Here is a 20,340-nt window from a genome sequence, read left to right as displayed (position 1 = left end):
ATAATAAAGTAATGAATATTCGAATCCATGCTTTTGTTTCTTTTTAAAGAGAAGAAAAAAGGCATAGGCCTTAACAGTACTTATTGGACCACTTGTCGTTGACTAAATAAAAAAGACTAAAGTTATCTCTGAATAGAACTGCTCATTACGCGTTTAAACGAAGAGTGGATTCCAAATTTCATTGGTTCTTGTCATTGAAACTTAAAATTTTCTTAATTTAATAACTAAATCTTAAATTAATCCTATTTTGATCACTCTGTAATTAAATAGCGGGTGACATTACAAGATAGAAAATGATTTCGTAGAGGAAATAGCTGCTAGTTCAATGAAATCCAGGTGAAACAAAAGTTAGATTCGGACTAAGTGATCAAAATAATATTACCTAAAAATTTTGAGGTCTTGTGAATATCAACACGACAATCGACGTAGTTAAAATCTGAATTTATGTCTATATATATATATATATATTTGAAAGTGTGTTTTGTATAGTATTATTGATCACACATACAAAATAAGACAAGGATAAATATGTTAATGCGAGGATAAAGTTCATGCAAGCAATAGAAAGTAACATAGTGGAGAATATTAATATAAGTTACCCGCACACAATTAAACTCAAAATTTGCTACCGAAACATTTGCCAACAGTTTTAACACTGCAAAGCAACATCAGGAATGCAAAAACCAAAACCAGACTTAACAAAACTCCATTACGGCCTTGTAAGCTCAAACTACTCGACCAAAAGTAAATCCACATACCATAATACCATGAATAACACATTTAGAACAGTGATGTTCCCTTCCCCTTCTTGTCTCCACCAATCTCAAAGTGTTTGCACCTCTGCAAAAACCGGTAACAAACAAACCAAAAATTAGCTCATCGAAGAGCATAAATAAGTTAGGCAAGGGGTTTCCGGTAAGCCGACCTTGATCGGATGCTGCGAAACATGCTTGCAGCCCTGGCATTGCAGCCTTAGCACAATCTTCTTGGTGGTCTTTGCCTGTTCAACGGATACACACATTCGTAAATATTACATATGCAAAGCCTTGGAGTCTCAAGCCAATAAAACATGAAATATACAAGCAAGGGATAAGGTTCTTGATATTTTCATGGACTAATTACACCAAACATCCCGAAATATAAACTAGATTTTAGATGGTCTTTAAACTTTAAAATGTTTTAATTGAATCCTCAAAATATCATTTCGTAATCTTAGCATTCAAATTAAATGTTAAACGCCAACTTAGGGGCTGATTTTACATTGCTTTTGAATAATACTTTTGGATTATTTGGTGATTTTAAGTGTTAAGTTTTATTGTCAAAAAAGTATTTTTGAGAAGATAAATTATCATTTCAGATATGATGTTGTATGTTAATATATATATATATATATTTAAATTCTTTAATATTATAATATTTAAAATGTATCAACATAAAATTATGATGAAAATGTAAAAATATATATTTTCTATAAAAAATAAACAAATTTGTAATGACTGTGTTCCAAGAAAACATATATAAAATCTAGAATAATTTTTAACTAAAAAAATTGATATGATGAGATATAAATTTTTTAAACCCACATATAATTTATTAATCATATAATTATGTCTTGATAAAAAAAATTATGAGTTTATAAATTGTAAAACTAACATAAATAAGATAAGATTAAAATTGTAATTTTAGTTTCAGAAGTACTTTTCAAACGTAAAAGTTGAAATTTTTAACTTTTACATTTTGGTTAACAAGTGTTCTTTCAAAAACATTTTTGAAAAGCAATGGTAAACGGGGGCTAAATCTGACATGGAAAATACATAAAACATGTTAATCGAATTATTAATAAATGTGTGATTACTACGAAGACAACATGTTAAAAAACAATTTTGAATATGCTATGTATCATATTCGAGCGGACATTTTTAAATAGATGACCTAATTGATATGACGTTTATAATTCGAGAACTTGAAGAGATTTGAATGGACGTGTGATGCAAACCTTATTTTCCTCGCATAACTAATACCCATCCATGGAATAAAAGATAAGCAACACAAAGAATTACCTTCTTGTGGAACACTGGTTTGGTTTGGCCACCGTAACCGGATTGTTTGCGATCGTAACGACGCTTCCTTGTGCTGCCAAGCTATCCTTACCCTTTTTTATATTGCGTGACCTTGTGCAAAGTGTGCTTCCTGCATTCTTTGCTCTTGCAGTTAAGTCTTCTTGGTCTTAGGCACGTTCACCTTCAAACAAACAAAAAAAGCAACAAATATATAACAAGCATTTCCTCAAACACTTCACCGACAACAATTAACAAGCAGTAGTGCCAACAAAAAGAATTAACCCTCACATTGCAATCTCATCACATATCTTATAAACCAACGGTTATTATCATTAATTCAAGACTAGTTTCAGATTCCAGAGCAAAATCTATATCATTTGAGCTGATTTCTTGAAAATAAACATTTTTTCAAGTAAACGACCCTAAAATCTGGGAAATATTACACTAAACATAGAGAGACGAATATGATTTCACCATGGCTGACGCTGAAAGGCGAGAAGCTTGAGTTTTGTGTCGTCGGCTGCCAATCTGACCTAACAAATTGGGTTAGGGATTGGATTGGGGCTAAAAAATAAAAATGAATAAAAGTAAGAACGCATTGTTGTTATGATCCAACCCAGATTTATCTTTAGCAGCCCAATTACTTTTGGACGTATCTAAGAATTAGAAGCCTCTCTATCATCAATTTCAACCCTAGAATAAGTTATTTTTATGGGTAAACTGCATTGTAATAACTACCCTTTAGGTTGGGTATCCATCTTAGCATTAATCTTTATAATGTCTTAGTTTTAGAATTGAACTTAAGTTTACACTTCAATTAAGACATCGAGTCATTAAATCATTAACAATGAGATGATATAATAGATTAATATTGACGTGAAAATTGATGTGTTGATATGGAAGTCATTTTTTTATTCCACATAATCTTTATCATCATCAAAATTAGTGTTTTTTTGCACATTTTTAATTATCTCTATAAATCGTCATTTCCTAAAGTCGTTTACGATCATTTTAGATACTGATAAATTCATCTCGTCGTCTTTTCCACTTTTTCGATTTAAATTTTCTCATAATCTTTTTAAAACTCATGGGGAAAGAAGATGAAGAATTTATCATTTTTTTAGGTTTAAAAGTTTTCTTGGGTTTGATGGTTTGGGGTTGTTTGTTTGAAACTTATAATTGTGAGAAGTATCCTTTTGAGAATACGAACAACATACTTATAAATTAGTCTCATCAGACGATCATTTGAGGAGATTATAGAATTAAAAAGTCAAATGTTTAGATGGATTTTTATCTATTTTGAGTGAACCGAGAAGAAGAAAGATGAGTGGAATGCAAACGTTTTGATATCAATCTTATCATAACGATAATTGATGACGGGAAATGTTTAACCAATAACGATGACCGGAGAAGTTGACAATTTTCTACATGATAATAAAGAAGAAACGATCGCGTATCGTTAATGGTTTAAAAAACATAATATCTTAATTAAAATATTTAAAATTCCAATGCAAATATATACATAACCTAATTTTTTGTATCGATTATATTTGATGCGGATTAAGTCTCAACTCACCTACTTTGCTTTTCAAAAAGACGTCCGAATATACTATAGGGTATAATGAATAAATAAGTTATCTGGGCGTGGAAGTCTTGCCATATGGTACCTCTAGATGCTAACAATACCCAAAACAAAGGCAACAACGATTGAGACGTGGATAAGATGGATAACTCTGAGTTCAGAGTAATAAATTGAATGATAATGTAGGATGTATCTGTAGTTGTTGGCCAAACAAAAGGACATAGTGTTTTTGGTTACACTTCTATATCAAAATGATAGCTCTATCATGTTACATTTGTTTATCTTTTTAAAATTTGTATTTAAAATAATCGATCAAGTAGCCTCAGTGATAAAAATGAATGTTGTTCTTCCTATAGATCCTATGTGCGAGCAATTACATCTGCAAGTATATAAACGTCGTCAATTAGTTAAGAAAGTTCTGGATAAATATTACATTATAATCACCCTAAATTATTCAAAAATGTATTTAAAAAATAGTAAAATTCGTTTTTTAAAAAATATTGAAGTCATAAGTAAAAAATGAAGTTGTGGAAGAAAAAGAAAATATCAAACAATGAAGTTGGTATCACCAAATCCATTGTTTTGCATTAAAGTTTTCGTAATAAAAAAATAAAAACGGATAATTAAATAAATGAAATATATTTAATTATCCGTTTTTATGATTTTAAGCGAGTTTAAATTCATATTTGTTGAGATGTTGTAATAAGAAGCATATTAACCGATTTAAAACTTAATTTATTTTATATCAATCTTTATTATAAATGAAATATATTAATCACTATAACCATAAATGTTTAAAATATTAGTCGATTAATTCAAATCGAATATTGTAGAAGCTTATTATAAGAGTGATACTCCTAGTTTAATTTACTTCATTTATAATATTAAAATTTAAATCTTAAACCTTATTTAAAAGACCTAACGTTTTTTCTCATTAGGATGAGATTCAAAATATTAATAAATAATTTATTTGACTGTGATTTAAAGTATAAAGATTTATATCAAAATGTGTTATGTAATGATAAAACACGTTATATTATTGATGGAAAAAAATTATGTATGAACTTTAAAGATAATATTGATAGAGAGATTATCATAAATTCTGAACATAAATAAAATACCAAAAAATAATATAAGAATTACAAATCTTAAGGGCCTATTTAGTATATTTTCCAATATAAAAATAAATTATTAAATATAAATTTTAAAATCTATCAAGTCACATTAATTATTAAAACGAAAATTATTAATGGTGAATCTAAAAACATTATTCAATGTGGGCATATATGTATTAATAACATAATATTTTAACATAAATTTTTTATTTGAAAAAAATTAGTTGACCCTATTTTCATATGTAATGGGGTGAGGGGGAGATAGGATAGTAGGCTGCCCCAACGCAGGTTGAGAGCAGCTTCCGTGGAAGACCTCTAGCAGTTAGGATTATGAATTGCCCAACACAAATAAATTTTCAATGTGGACATTTTAAGTGAAATGAACCGCTAATTTAAATAAATTTAAATTTCAAGGTGAACACGTATCTATCTAACACGTATCCACTTAAAGAATACATACATCTAACACTTAATATTATTCGCTCTAAAGGTTTTGAATTTGAGTAATCGTTTATATATATACACACACGTAATAAATGATCAATAGATTATTTTCTCTCTTAAATTCTCTCCCCAATGTTAGGTGAAAGAAAAGGAGACAACCGAAGCTGACCGCTAACGTTTGAACCACACAAGCCAGTACCTCAACTACTCTGGTAAATTAACTAAATCGACGGCAAGTGCTTCACGTAGGAATCACGTGCCACACGCAACTGCCCAATCAAACAAGAAAACGAGGAGAAAATTGAGAAAGAAAAGAACTGAATTATATACAATTCTAGAAGACATTGACCCCTTTTTTTCCATTGCTAATTTTACACAAAAGGCCCAAACCGGCTCACTTTAGCAAAACATATGTAGTTACATCTAGCGTGCGCATCAGACATGAAAAAAAGGTAAAAAATAGAAATTATTTTTGTACATGAACCATAAATAGACTCTAACATGAACTACATAAAAAAAATTCATAGTGTAATCTTATGATTCCTCTCTAACAATCCTTCTAGCACGATTCTCTTCTTGTATTCTTCCGAGTCCAAATCCGAAATATTCGAATCCGATTCAATTTTTATACTGTTATCGTTAACCGCGGTTCGATAGTGAAAATAAAACCAAGCTGAGGTACAAAGAACTGCACATAAACGACCCCAAAGTAACATTATTACCAGTGTCACCATAATGATAGACAAACCCGTGACGGGGTCGAATTTTTTAACCACATCATTGTTCTTCCGTTTGATTTGCTTCGAGTTGACCCGATCATGAATCCGGGGATTCTCCGCCCGTTTTCCGCGGTCGAGGACTGGTAACGAAACCGTGTAGGATAACTTGGGTTGTGTTTGCTGGTTTGGATTCGACTTAACGGTCGGTGAACCCGGAAGACTTGAACCGGTTCTCATCAGGTTTGAATTTTTCCTGTTCTCGATGGGAATATTCGGTTTAGGTCCCTGCAAAACAGTAAAATCCAAAATTAAGCTCTCAAACAGTTGTAAGAGACGACACATATCGCCTTTTGGCCTGCAATATGATGTAAATAAAAAAATAAACTTCAGCTAAAAAAAAAGCTGAGTAATTTCACTATTTCCAACGCTTTTCGACTAACCTCTGTAAGCGACGCCGTTTGTTGTTGATCAGCTTTGGAATTTTGCCGCGAAGGGGTCTTCTTCTTTATCAGCTTCGACGGCGTACAGCTTTCGCCGCCGGAGACTGTCTTGTTGTCGGAGTTATCGAAGGGCACAGTTTTGGTACGGGACTTCCTTCCGGTAAAACAAAGCATCGGGCAAGACGGCGACCGTGTCTTGTTCCGGTTACCGGTTTTGATGGGCTTTTCCGGCCGGTTTTTCATGCCGGAAAACCCGAAACAACCTAGAAAACGACTGGTTTTGGGAGTTTTCTTGGGGGGTTCGGCCATGGAAGACATGGGGAAGAGGAGTCGGCATGGAGGACTTTGAAATACCCGAATGGCTGGGCCTCTCACGCTATAACTAAATAATATTAATGTTAACTGTTTCATTTATTAAAAATGTATTAATTAAAAGATATTAAAAGAATATAATTATTTTAATTTTACAGAGTAACTTAGGTTTGAATTTGATTTGGATGTTGTTGTTCTTACACGTTTTCACCTTGTCCTAAGCTTTCACCAAGTCCACGCGCTACTGTTGCCAGCTTTCTTAATAAACTAATACAAATTACATATACAACAAGCCATGCTAATTTATTTAATAGTTAATTACTTTATTTTCATGGATAACAATGAGGATAAAATAATTTTTAAACGATAACTATATATTAACGGTGGAATTTTTTTTTGAATTAATTACTGGTATCCGATCTACTGACCGATTAATTCAGATTGGGTGGAAAAATTGATTTCTGGTTCCAAATTCGAGTTCATATCGTCTTTGAGTTAATTTAGGATTTAGTTTTTTTGGATAAGCTTGGTCTAAAGGATGGAATTTAATCTCATATTTATGTCCAGGCTTAGAATTAGGCACGATTGATGAACTTAAAAAATTAGTGTTCACAATTGTTTCTCTTTGCTCATTAATGAAAAAGAAAAGTAAGATATAAATTAAAGTATAGCGAATTTTACCTAAATAAATTTAAATTTTTAAGAATACGATTTACTATTTCATACATGAAAATATAAGATTTAAATATAATATTCCATTTCTTTTTATTTAAAGAGGTTAATTTTTTTAAAGATGATATACTCCTCTGTAACCAAGATTGTTGATAATAACATATCCTTATATTCTAAATTGAGGTATTTTAAAATATTTTAATGTTAAAATTCTTCAAAAATTTAAAATGTTACGTCTAAAATAACATTTATTAATTTCTTATTCAAAAAATCCAACCATAAATGCCGAGCTTGATATAAATAATGATCAATAAGTTATATTGCGGATTGACTTAAAAAGCTAAGTCTTCGTAAAATAAAATATCAAAACTATAAACTGACACAAAAATCAGCATTTAAATTTTATATCAAAGGGTTTTCTCTTTTTTACCTTAGACGTCGGTGGTTTTTCTCTTCATTTATGATTGATAAGCGAAGATATTTCTTTTTTAAATCTTGATGTCGTCGTTGATATTTTTTGTTTCCTCTTTATTTTTTCATATTATGTCTTTAATTTTATCTTTTTTTAGTGATTTTCTTGCGTATTCTTGATAAACCAACGTTTATATATAGATGTAGGAGGATCTGTTTGTGAAGTATTCTCAAGATTGAATTTGATATTCGTCATGACTGATCAAGATGACGTTTTATTTGTTATTATGTCTATCTTTTCAATTTTGGACCATCGAATTGAATTTGGATATGCGATTTATGTTCATGGATTGTTTTTGTGTTGCTCGACTCTGATTTGTGATTTTTCGATGATCTTTCAATATCTTCATCCCCTTTTGTGATTCATTTATTGATACGGACAAATTTATTTGTATATATATTTTGTTCGGTTTTTTGATTAGGTTTTTAACTTTTTCCTTATATGGTTTTCGTGATCTTAAGTAGTTAGTTTTTATGTGATTATAGAAAAATATCTTAATTATATATTTAATTTATGATTATAAGTGTGAAATTTCATTTTAATTCTAAATATTTCATCTTTTTAATAATACCAACGTATTCTATTAAAAAGAAAACTAACAAAAAAACAGAATTACATGTCCCAAATTCAACTTAATTAATGAGATAACCCCGGTATAGGCTAGATAGGTAATTTACCACATGATTAATGAGTTTTTTAACTAATGAATTGCATATTAAGGATTGCATTAATTTAGAAGCTAAACAATTAAGCATGAATGTTTTTTTTCTTCCTTTTTCTTAGTCGTAATTAGTCTCTTTTCTTCTTTAACTTTGTGATCGGTTACGACAACAGTCTTAATATTAGTCATCGACTATCGGTATTTATTGTTTTTCTTTTGTTTTATTATATCTTTTTTTAATAATTATGCCTTAATGACACATATTCTTCTGTCTTTATGAGACATTTTTCTTTATCTTTATAGCATGTTTTCGGTCATTTGGTTGCTGTTTTCGTTTATTTTTTTTTCAGGGCTGTATTTGACATCGCCACTACTGAACAAGATGACACTTATTTGATATCATGCTGCTCTTCCCTACTTTGGACTCTCATATTGAATTTGGATACACGATTTGTGTTCGTGGATAGTATTTTCACTTCGTTAGATTCTAATTTATAGTTTAATATGTCTTTCAATAGCTTCATCTCCTTTTGTAGTTCGTTTGTCGATGCAATCATATATGTTCATATCTATTTTTGTTTGAGTTTATTTGGTTAGATTTTTTAACCAGTTCCTTGTAAGATCACTGTAATTTTCTCATCTTTAGAAAAATATATTTAATATGCGTTTAGTTTACGGTTGTGATTGTAAACCTTAATTATAATTTGAATATTTTATATTTTTAATAAAATTAGCGGATTTTATTATTCTAATAATAATAATAATAAATGTGTATGATTTTATCCTAAAGAAAATTTAAACTCCATACGTTTGTGAAATATACTTTATATATATGGAAGCTTTTGAGAAATTTTCCACAAAGGTTATTTGAATGGAATGTATAGGAAAACTATGAGATGTATTTTGTTAATGTCTAACGAAAATGTAGCTTAATCCGGCGACGTTTTCCCGATTTATGAAATCGTGATGACATGCAAAAGTAAATTTATTCCGTTGTTATGATATTTATCAAAATTTTGTATATTTTTAAGATCATTGAATAAATAAAAAATATAATTAAAATTTAATAATAAAAATTTATATAAAAATAAATCATTATTAAATTTAAAAACTTTAATCAATATCACAATATTTAATTAATCCAAATAATATGTAAAATTTGAACATTTTATAATGTACAAATAAATCTTCACTATATATATATATAATCACATGCTAAATCAAGAATTTTGAGACGTACATGACGAGTACAGTTCAAGGTATACCGTATCCACCCTTTTTTATTTCTCCACGTTCAATTACTTTTATGAGATCGACGGCCTTGATTCAATAATAATATTCGAAAAAAGTATTAGATTTCAAATTCAATTTCAAATTTATTTTAATTTTAATTTAAAGAGTGATATTCAACGAAACATGAATAAGACTGCTCATTGTATGAATAAACTATATTTATTATATTCAAATCGTTATATTTAAACAGTGAGGACTAAATTTTAAAATATTATATGTAAATGTTAATATTTCATGGTTATATCAATCAACAAGATAGATCAGGAGAGGGTTAGCTATAAGTCGGGTGGTCGTTTCTCTTCAAAAATTTAAATTATCATATATTTTATATATTTCTTTATATTATATATTAAAAATATATTTTCGTTCATCTTCAAAATTTTAGAAATTGTCCCTTAAAATTTTAAGTTAGTTTCATCCCACGTTACATTAATATTTCATTTACATAAACTTTTATATGTAAATGATTCATATAGTGTTTGTATTTTTCTTTTCTTTTTTTCGTTTATGCCATGTTTAATTTGTATATTGTTTTAATTATTTTAATTTATGGAATATAATTAATTCCACGTTGAAAAATAAATAAATCTAATGTAGAGTAGCTAGGGTACCCTGTCCTATCTTCCTCCTCATTTATATAGAGTTGCCTAATATTTAATCATTAAATAAAAAATTCATTAACACCGTCGTTTAAAAAATTAAAAATATAAATTTAATCATTTTTAATAATTAAAATTCCCTCCTAATAACATCATTAATCAAATTATTTTTTCAAATATCAATGTGTTTCAATTGTTTTGGACTTTTAGATATTTTTTTAGCCTATTTCAAATTTTCTAATAAAATATATAGAGTTAATTGCATTATATATCTTTAAACTATGATTCTCATTGTAAATTAATTTTTAAATATTTTAATTTCATCCGTAAACTATGACATTCGTTCTATATTAGTCCCAAAACCTTTAAATATCCTAATTTCATCTCGAACCTTTGAGTGATTTAGGGGATATCATTGAAATATTCAAAAGTTTGAGGATCGATTTAGAATGAGAATCATAGTCTAATAATATATTTGGAATGATCAAAAGTTTAAGAGTCAATTTCAAATGAAAGTCATGATTTGAGAAAATGTGGTACAATTAACTCAAATATAAATTAAACACATTTTTAGAATCTTGCAAATGATTATTTGGGTTAATAACTTAGCAATATTTCAAATATTAATGTATTATTATGAAGCAAATTATATAAAACTAATATAAAATAATAAAGAGATTAACATAAGAATTTTCAGTTTCAATTTATTTTATTTAAATTGTATTATACACGGGAACTATATCTAAAACTATTCTAAGTTAAATCTGAATATATTTATATTATCAGTCGGTCCATTCAAATATATTTCGATCTAAATCTCTATTAAATTTGATGTGTCTATCTATAAATGATTTTTCAAGTCAAAAGCGTGGATCCATGAATTTCACGTGAGGATTATTTATAAATTAACGAATTAATAAAATATCTTAAAATGTCAATAAATCTTAGTAATTGAAGCACAAATATCTGACCCAACGAAAAAGAAAAAGATTTTTAAGGATTATGAAACTAGATTGTTCTGTGTTAAAAGTTTGAAAAAAATTGCTGGCACGTTTGGTAATATGTTTTTTTTTGTTTTTTTTATATAAACGTCTAGTTTTATTAAAATTAGAAAATATTTCAAATTACAATAAAGATTTACAAATATAATCGTAAACTAAATACATAACCAAGACATTTCTATGTAATCATTGAAACACGAAATTAGCCAATTAATATCGTACAAGAATCATGTAAAAAAGTTAAAAAAACCCAACAAAAAACCACGACAAAAACGATAGATACAAATCGATTTGATTATATCGACAAACGAACCATAAAAGGGATCAAACTTTAAAGGATCACTGACAAACTCCAAATTAAAATCGAGCGACGTGAAGAAATTATCCACGAACGCAAACAAAAGACATAATATAAAAAAATAAAAGAAAAACAAAAAATACATGTAATCGATATTAAATGTCCGATCAAGGATATAGGTAATCGAACTATTAAAAGACCATTGACAAATCATAAATTAAAGTCGAGCGACATGAAAAAATTATCTATAAAAACAAACAAAAGATGTGATATAAAAAACAAAAAAAAAATACATGTAATCAATATTAAATTTCCGGCTCAAAGATGCATTAATGCCCTGTAGTTTTTTTATTGACTGAAAATAGAGAAATTAAACCAATTAAACTTTAGATTTGAAAATTTAAATCAATTAAGCCGTCAAACTAAATTTTTAAGTAATTAAGCCTTTTGATGAGTTTTGACCATTGAATCTTTGTTCTTCTAGAAATATTACTATCGTTTGACACGCTATATGCAATTTTTTCAAGAAAATTAAAAAAAATTAAAATTCTAAAAAAATCAATATTTATGAAAAATAATAAATTCTAGATATTTGACTTGGCAATATTTTGACGTGGCCGTGATGCTAATTGGTTTAAAATAATTGTTGATTAGTAATTTTAATTAGTAAACAATGACGTCACTTGCACTAAATTTCTTTTGTTTTTAATGGATTTTTTTCAATAAAATAATTTTAAATACAAAATACGCAGATTCTACAATCTACTAGTTTTGGGCAATTCCCCAAAACACGATAGAAGCCGCCAAGTAGATTTGGATTAAGGATTGTGATTTACCCTTTTGGTATTATTATTGGTTAAATTTCTTCATTAGTCCCTGTGTTAAACTTATGTTGTTAGTTTAGTTCATATATTGTAATTTGATTAATATATATATATATATATATATATATAGGTTAAACTACACGTTTAGTACCCTATTTATTACTTTTATTTCATTTTGATCACCCAACTATTTTTCTTTTTTTCAAAATTATACCTTGTGTTACATTTTGATTTTATTTTGGTTACCCGCTGTTAAAAAACTAACATAAATGTTAGCGTGACATTTATTATTATTTTTCAATGATTACAAGACATTATCTTAAGGTGACATGCCAACTTCACCGTTATTGTTTTAACGGATGGTGATTAAAATGAAACCAAAACTAAACGTTAGATATGATTTTGAAAAAATAGTTAGGTGACCAAAAATAAAATAAATGTAATAGTTGGGATAATAAACGTGTAGCTTACCCATATATATTATAATTTCATAATTTTCATATTGACTTAAATGACATATGATTACATTTTTCAAATTTTATAATTTTAGTTTCGATTCAAATGATACATGATTTAAATATAACTAAATCATATAAATTTAAAATAATTAAATTAGTGAGCATAAATTAAATTGAAAATTATGAATAATAGTAAAATTAATATCAAATTTGAATTAATAAATTTAAAAATCTTACTATTTAAGTAGAAATAAAATTTAAAAATATATAAATTAATATAATTAAATTATAATATAAAAAAATTAAATCTACAACTTCGAATCCCTATGGGCCTTTGTCACGCCGAATCCCTTCGTAATGGATCCGAAAAGCTTTGTCATTGAAACCAAAGTTGGAAACCCTAATATCCATTAAAAACCCAATCCCAACAGAGCACAATCCTCGACCAAGTGCCCAAATTTGGTAAAAGAAAGGCCTTCCCCATTACGTCTTTCTTCGGTTTTGTGTCTCCGATCGGAAAGCAAGGGCATTAAACCATTAAACAGATCGAAGAAGAAGAGTCTCAGTAGGGGGATTTTGTTGGCCGATAGCTTTTGCTCTAATGGCTTCTCTTTTCAACAGATTCCAAGATGTAAGTACTCTTTTTCTCTTTTTCAACAATCTTTCATTTTTCTTCATCTTAAGAGCCTCAAGTTTTTCATTTGTGAAATTGGGTAATGGAGAATTAAAGGTGGGGTTTTGAAACTAAGGCCATTTTCTCTATTGATATTCCAGGCTGTTAGAGTCCTTGCAAAGAGCCCCACTTTTGCTAAGTATAGAAGGAAACTCCAATTTGAAGATGACATTAACCTCCTCTTCATGTATACCAGGTTGATGATGATATATCATTCAATATCGTTGCCTATTTTATGTGACATATTGAATCTTAGATTCTTTGATGTTGTTTGGTTGTGCAATGTGTAGTTACAATCGTTTGGGAAAAGATGCCGAAGAGGCCGATGCCGAGGATATTATCGACATGGCTAGTAAGGCCTCTTTTGCTGACCAACTGACGCTAGTGCAGGAAAATGTTCATGATCAAATTAAGAACTTTTGCACTGCTATGGATGGAATTATTCTTCCTGGTAGTGGTGAGTAAATTCGTAGTTTATTTTCTATGTATCATCTATGGGATGTTTGGTACCTCGGCCTTCTCACTAATCGTGTGATCTAACTACTTTGTTGATGAAATTTGCCTTCTACTGTTTATGGTCGATATCTTATTGTATTGCAACTTTAATGTGATGATTATCAGTTTCGGAACTTAAAATGTGAATTAGTTTTAGGACCGTCTTTGCTAGATTCAGTTGTTGTGTGGATTCTGGGTTGGCAACTGTTGGTGAGTTACAAGATAGGAGTGTATACTCGTAGAGGAACCATTTCTTTTCTTTATTACTTTCGAGATAAGGTTTTGTTTCTTCCTTTTTGTTTAAGATAATTGCTATATGTGGAAACAAAATACATTAAACATGGATCTTTACTATTTTGAGAAGATTAACTGCTCTTATATATGATAATATGAAATACCAACATTTTAAGCAAACTTCATTTTGATTCTAAATTTTGATCGATTTGTATGGGAACGGAATAAGCAACAAGTAGTTGGTATATGAATCGTCTGATCTGTTGTATGACTTGTGTTATATATGCCTTTGCTCTCAAATTTCAAACTTGCATAAGTCATAATAGAGATAAATGGAAGACCATGCCTCTGATAATTTCTTTCTCGGACCTAACTATTGACGATGATTCAGTGCAGCTGTTCCCGAGAAAAGACCGGTAAAACGTGCTGAACTCTCACAGAGGTTGAAGGATTCTATTGGCTACTCGCTTGATGTCAAACCATCTCAAATACCCCAAGGTGAAGCTGGCCAAGGTTTATATTTGAATGGTGAAGCTAATGTCGGTGCTGTAATTGCCTTATACCCTGGTGTTATATACACTCCAGCTTATTATCAGTATGTTCGTGGATACACAAGACTTGGTGCACGAAATAGATATTTGATCACAAGATATGATGGGACCGTTATCGATGCCCAACCTTGGGGATATGGGGGTGAAACACGTGAAATGTTCGATGGCTCAACAATGCTAGATACGAGGCCCAACACGGAAATGGTTGGTAAGCCTTTGGAAAATTCACAGGTGAAATTTGATGGTGAAGTTTTGGAGCGTAGAAATCCTTTAGCTTTGGCCCATTTTGCCAATAATCCTTCAAAAGAAACGCTGCCGAATGTGATGGTTTGCCCATATGACTTCCCATTGACCGAAATAGACATGAGAGCTTATATTCCAAATATAGCATTCGGAAATGCAGAAGAAGCAAATGCGAGGAAATCAGACGGCTCTTGGTTTACATGGGGTTCGAGAAGCAGTCCATCAGATGACTTGAATGTTCCTGTTCTAAAGACTCTTGTTCTGGTGGCTACTACTGCACTTCATGATGAAGAAGTGCTGTTGCATAGACCAACGTGGTATACTTCTGCTGACGAAGAGGAGGATTGAAGGAGATGGAGATTCGGTATTTTGAATCTAAGACAGCTAAAATCAAAGGCAGGTTAGCGTAGATTGTATGGCGTAAAAATTGCTTTGAACCATGTAGCTAATTTTCAACTCTACATATGACATTGAATGTAATAATACTATATTTCTCGAAAAAATTTCAACACATTATACGACAGAATGTTATATTCTATGTCGATAATCGAATGATTCACTTTTTCAAGATATATATAAGAAGGAAATTGATGCTTACTGACTGGGGTTATGTTTCGTTAAATCAGTGGTTCCTCCGAGATATCGGAATTTCTTTGTTGCTGGTACCTATTGAAGGCATAGGAGGCATGAGAAATAAGCGTGTCGGGCTCTTAACATTCTCCTCCTTCCTGGATTGCCCCGCAATCTGCCATTCCCAGCCCACATGTTCTGTATTCTGCAAGTCGATCTGGGACACTCCGGCCAGTGCCACGCACCATGTTATACCATCGAGGAAAGTTGTGTTTCCTTCTGGAGGTGAAAGGCTCATCACCTAATCGCTGCATCCACCTTCTCTCGCAGCGACATTTCCATTGTCAGAACTACCAGCAGATGAGCAAAGAAGAAGAAGAAACTGACTCTAACATGAAACAAGAAAAAAGAGGAGCCAATAATGAAAGTGTAGCAGCAAAGCAAGCATTAAAGGAAACGTACCCAGAAAACAACAGCACGTTGCCATTCACAAGAGGGATTACTCGAGAACCAAAGCCACCTTTGTCATGGTGTAGGTGCTTTCTTCTTTAGCTAACCCTCTTTCACTCCCCCAAGCACCATTGACGAGGACTCTGTGAGAAAGTTACCGTGAACTTAAACGCTTTAAATGTATCTTTAATAGGCGAAATCTATCCATTAATGATGACTCGCTAACACCGTGCTGTAGAGTATCCATCTACTGATCCTGAAAGGATTTGCGTGTGTTTTTTTACAGTGAAGGCGAAATCTATCCACACTGATATCCTTAAACAATAACAGAACTCTATCCGCCAAGTTAATGAAAGACTTGTCTAAGGTACTTATCGAGCGAGTCGATCACGAGTTGAGCAGTGTTTAACTCGTGCTCGTTAAAAAAAATTTATTGTTTGGCTAAACTTATTGCTCGTTAAACTTGTTAAAATTTTGCTGGATTCGTGCTCGTTAAAAATACTTGTTTCTCAACTCGACTCGTTGCTCGTTAAGCTCACTGAATTTTTTACCTTGTATTTTAACTATAGATAAAATCTACTAATACTAGATAGAGCGTAATATAAACATAAATTAACAAATTTAGCCAAAAACTTGTTGAAATGGTGTATGAAACAATTTCAAAGGCTAGACTCCAAAAATAACAATCTACAAATATATCAAACTAACATATTAAAACAAAATAACAATCCACGAATAAATCAAACTAACATATTAAAAACATTTTTGAAAAAAATCAACTACACATAATCAATCATAAAAATAAATAAATCAACATCTCTTCACTCCATTTATTGTCAAATTATAAAGTTACAAAAAAAATTAATAAGCTGCTCACGTACTTATCGAGTCGAATTGGACTTAACTCGTTAAAATCTCAAGTCGAGTCAACCCAAATCAAGTTTTAAACAAATATTAACTGAATCGAGTTCGAATTGCTCGTGATATACTCAACTCATTAATCACCTCTATACTTATCCCTTCCAAAAGGATCAAGGTTAATATTAGACATGCAATTGAAACCATCCTTACATCTGGTTGATAGATTGCATGTTCGAATTGCTTTTTCTTTTAACGGAAGGAATGACAAGATTTTTAAAGTCACAGGGTCTGTCTTCTTCATAGAGGGTCTGCTTCCCTAATGTATAAAAAAACATAAAACAAAACAAAAAGTAAAATTAAAAAAATTAAAACCCACAGAAGCTAACCCTAGAATTAGAACAAACAAAGGGTCAGGACACAAATCCTTGGAAGTTAAACCCAGAAGCCTTGAGCTTTACTCTTTTAGCCAATGTCATTGTTAAGTTACTCAAGAATCAAAAAAGCCTGGACCTGCCCTAGAAAGAAGTTCTTTTCCAGCATCCTTCCCCATCATAACCATGTCTTCATAAGCATATGCACCTTTTCTAGATGTTTCAAGCACTGAAATATACAAATGGAGAAGAAATGACAGTTAAGAGGTTGAAACAAGCGCTCTCATAGCAAGAACAAGATGATTAGAAATGATCATACCACGTGTTCCATCGGGAGAAGCTACTAATCCTTTAAATATGCAGTTACCATCTTCATCTTTGGAAGCATAGCCGGCAATTGGAGTACGGCAAGACCCGTCCAATGTCTCTAGAAAGGCCCTCTCACATGCTACTGCCAGTCGTGTTTCCTCGTGGTTTAATGAAGCTAGGTATTTAGCCTATAAATCGGAACCGGTAAAATCAATGGCAAAACTTCAATTCACAAACATCATGAGCACGGCATGCCACAACATAGCATCCGGTCGTGCCTAGCACCCACACCTAACTCAAGAAGTACTTGAGGCTAAGGAAGGGGTCCCAAGGCTCAAGCATCAGCAACAGCCTAGTGTAGCACCACAACATGGCTTGGAGAAGGCACCAGAGGGTGCATTGCCCTTACAAGCCCACACAGAAAGGTACCCTATCCGCACATCGCATAGGGGTATGCGGGTAGCATACTCTAGAAGGCTCTAGAAGACCTTCAACCAACTCAGCGAGGGATAAACCGACTTAGGACCACACAGGTAGAATACTCTAAAAAGTGGCTCTGCCCTCACTACATATGGCTAGAAATTTGAACTCAGCCATAAATCAAGTAAAAATAAAACATACCATCTTTTCATCATTGCTTCGACATGCAATTCCAATGGCCCCTTGCGCAACAGCTGGAAGCATTTCATCAATTGAAAGAATAGAAGTAACATTTTCTGTCATGCTCAAGCGCCTGAGTCCAGCTAATGCCAATAAAGTTGCTTGAACCGCCCCCTCGGAAAGTTTTCTTAATCGTGTCTGTACATTACCCCGAAAATTATCCTCCACCTACAAAATGGCATAGAAAATTATAACTAATTTAAAATTAAGAAATAATAACGCAATTATGTACGCTTTAATTCTAAGACAACATGCTTTTTCATCAGAGCTGAAATAATGATATTTTAAATCCAACGCAGCATAAGAAATTTCCAATCAACTGCCAGTCAGCTCATACAAGACCAAATGAAAAGTAATATTTCAAAAAAAGTCTCGTAAATGACACTTCTACAAATATAAAAATGCACGACATAGCAAAGTAACTTGCCTTGAGCAATGGATATCTGTGAAGTAGTTGTGACTTTCTTCTAAGTGATGCAGTGCCGACAACACTCCCTGCAGATAGCTCAGCCAAAGAAGATGCACTCAGGCAAATAAATGCATCACGAACATCCTCACGCAAAAGGTTGCAAGGTAGAATTGTCTTTTCCGGTAAATAAGTAGGAACGTCCTTCATCGAGTGGACAGCAATGTCAATATCACCATTTATCAAAGCTTCATCTATTTCTTTTGTGAACAAGCCCTTCCCACCAATGTCTGCAAGTGGCTGACTCAATATTTTATCACCAGTTGTCTTTATTACAACAATTTTGATAGCCCCTTCCTCGGCTAGTTCCGGATGGGAAGCCATGAGTTTGTCACGTGTCTCGTGAGCTTGCGCCAGTGCTAATGGGCTGTCCTAAACATGAAATTCAAAGAGAAAGACCCGTGATCAATTTCGAACATTTGGATAAAAAGTGTTAATTTAAATAATGTTAACCATTAGAACAAAAGAAGTGAGAAAAGTACACTTCTTCAATGAGAAAGTCTCTAAATTGTTTTGAAATTTTCTAAAATATGAATTGTAGTAATCTTAAATTGATATATTTTCAGTTAAATGAAGACGAACTATCAATTTTGTATTTTAAATTAAACCAAACTGAATAATGTTCATTAATAATAAAAACATCAACGTCTAATCAAATGAATGATAGTCAAGCCTACATTTACATGTTCAAATGAGATTCAGGAAAGGAAAAGCATGTATAAAACTAAAAAAAATGCAAATTAGATATGTAACTTACAGAATCAGCAAAATCAGAGCAAGATTTTACAAATACATCAAATAAACCCAAGATAAAAGAAAACATCCATTATTAGGAAAAGGAAATGACCATCCAGCTCAGTTGGTAGAGCGCCATGAGGGTATTTCATAATTTGAACTCCTTGTTCTGAACCTAGTATTGGGGTACCCATTAGAATAAGGGACAACCATCCATTATTAGGAAAAGATCACTTTCGCGTATTATAATTCAAACCCATCTGAGTTCAACAACCAAGGGTGCCGAAGATCCACATTATTAAGTAATAAATCCAGAAAACAAATCAAAAGGGCTAAGAACGTACCTTCCTCTAGTACCTATTCTAAGAACTGCAACTTCTATTTTAGCAACAGAAGCTTTTATAACCCCAAAACCCTGTTTTTTCTTCCAAGAAGGAAGAGATTGAAGCTTGAGGTTTCGAAGGGGGACGTCAAGAACAGAGACGGAGCCACCGCCACAAAAGTTGACTAAGCCGCCGCTTAGAGGAGAAGCTGCAGTCTCCATTGGAAGCTTGAGAATTGGATAGTGAAATGGGAGAAAAGAAGAAGAAGAAGGAGAAGTTGAAAGCAAGACAAAGAGATTGAATTAAGCTTTGAAGGGATCCGCCTTCTGTTATTTGTCTGTTGAGATTGAGAGTAAAGTAAAAGAAAAGGAGTTGGCGAGGTCAGACACCGGATAGGATATTGAGATTACAAAGGTTTTGATCCCCTACGCTTTGGTTACACTATAATT

At 31.5% G+C, this 20,340-nt stretch overlaps 3 protein-coding genes and 1 pseudogene across 3 annotated transcripts; 1 reads left to right on the top strand and 3 right to left on the bottom strand.

Moving 5' to 3' along the window:
- Nucleotides 1-678: 678 nt before the first annotated feature.
- Nucleotides 679-2,393, bottom strand: LOC120215048 (annotated as a pseudogene).
- A 3,143-nt stretch (nucleotides 2,394-5,536) lies between these two features.
- Nucleotides 5,537-6,733, bottom strand: LOC120215011 (uncharacterized protein At5g23160-like). Its single transcript, XM_039212818.1, has 3 exons — nucleotides 6,361-6,733; nucleotides 5,714-6,205; nucleotides 5,537-5,675 (listed from the first exon to the last, which is right to left on the bottom strand). The coding sequence occupies exons 1-2, from the start codon at nucleotides 6,676-6,678 to the stop codon at nucleotides 5,723-5,725; spliced, it is 801 nt and encodes a 266-aa protein (XP_039068749.1). The 5' UTR covers nucleotides 6,679-6,733; the 3' UTR covers nucleotides 5,537-5,675; nucleotides 5,714-5,722.
- Nucleotides 6,734-13,305: 6,572 nt separating this feature from the next.
- LOC120215010 lies at nucleotides 13,306-15,643 on the top strand. The gene is made up of 4 exons (XM_039212817.1): nucleotides 13,306-13,581; nucleotides 13,725-13,819; nucleotides 13,914-14,080; nucleotides 14,749-15,643. Exons 1-4 carry the CDS (start codon nucleotides 13,552-13,554, stop codon nucleotides 15,492-15,494), a joined length of 1,038 nt encoding a protein of 345 aa, XP_039068748.1. The 5' UTR covers nucleotides 13,306-13,551; the 3' UTR covers nucleotides 15,495-15,643.
- Nucleotides 15,644-17,347: 1,704 nt separating this feature from the next.
- LOC120215008 (porphobilinogen deaminase, chloroplastic-like) lies at nucleotides 17,348-20,129 on the bottom strand. Its single transcript, XM_039212816.1, has 5 exons — nucleotides 19,913-20,129; nucleotides 18,795-19,200; nucleotides 18,329-18,535; nucleotides 17,718-17,895; nucleotides 17,348-17,627 (listed from the first exon to the last, which is right to left on the bottom strand). The coding sequence occupies exons 1-5, from the start codon at nucleotides 20,110-20,112 to the stop codon at nucleotides 17,515-17,517; spliced, it is 1,104 nt and encodes a 367-aa protein (XP_039068747.1). The 5' UTR covers nucleotides 20,113-20,129; the 3' UTR covers nucleotides 17,348-17,514.
- Nucleotides 20,130-20,340: the final 211 nt, after the last annotated feature.

This window comes from Hibiscus syriacus, unplaced genomic scaffold (genome assembly GCF_006381635.1).
Source record: "Hibiscus syriacus cultivar Baekdansim isolate YM2019G1 unplaced genomic scaffold, ASM638163v2 tig00110109_pilon, whole genome shotgun sequence".
NCBI classification, from domain to species: domain Eukaryota; kingdom Viridiplantae; phylum Streptophyta; class Magnoliopsida; order Malvales; family Malvaceae; genus Hibiscus; species Hibiscus syriacus.
The sequence above is the reverse complement of the archived record's forward strand: the minus strand, read 5'-3'. Positions and strand labels throughout refer to the sequence as shown.

Coding starts and splice junctions, on each gene's coding strand:
- LOC120215008 (XM_039212816.1), bottom strand. CDS start 20,112: ATGGAGACTGCAGCTTCTCCTCTAAGCGGCGGCTTAGTCAACTTTTGT. Junction 19,201..19,912: donor AGAATAGGTACTAGAGGAAG/GTACGTTCTTAG, acceptor TGTTTAGGACAG/CCCATTAGCACTGGCGCAAG. Junction 17,896..18,328: donor GAAGCAATGATGAAAAGATG/GTATGTTTTATT, acceptor TCCGATTTATAG/GCTAAATACCTAGCTTCATT.
- LOC120215011 (XM_039212818.1), bottom strand. CDS start 6,678: ATGTCTTCCATGGCCGAACCCCCCAAGAAAACTCCCAAAACCAGTCGT. Junction 6,206..6,360: donor AAACGGCGTCGCTTACAGAG/GTTAGTCGAAAA, acceptor ACTGTTTTGCAG/GGACCTAAACCGAATATTCC.
- LOC120215010 (XM_039212817.1), top strand. CDS start 13,552: ATGGCTTCTCTTTTCAACAGATTCCAAGAT. Junction 13,582..13,724: donor TTTTCAACAGATTCCAAGAT/GTAAGTACTCTT, acceptor TTGATATTCCAG/GCTGTTAGAGTCCTTGCAAA. Junction 14,081..14,748: donor AATTATTCTTCCTGGTAGTG/GTGAGTAAATTC, acceptor GATTCAGTGCAG/CTGTTCCCGAGAAAAGACCG.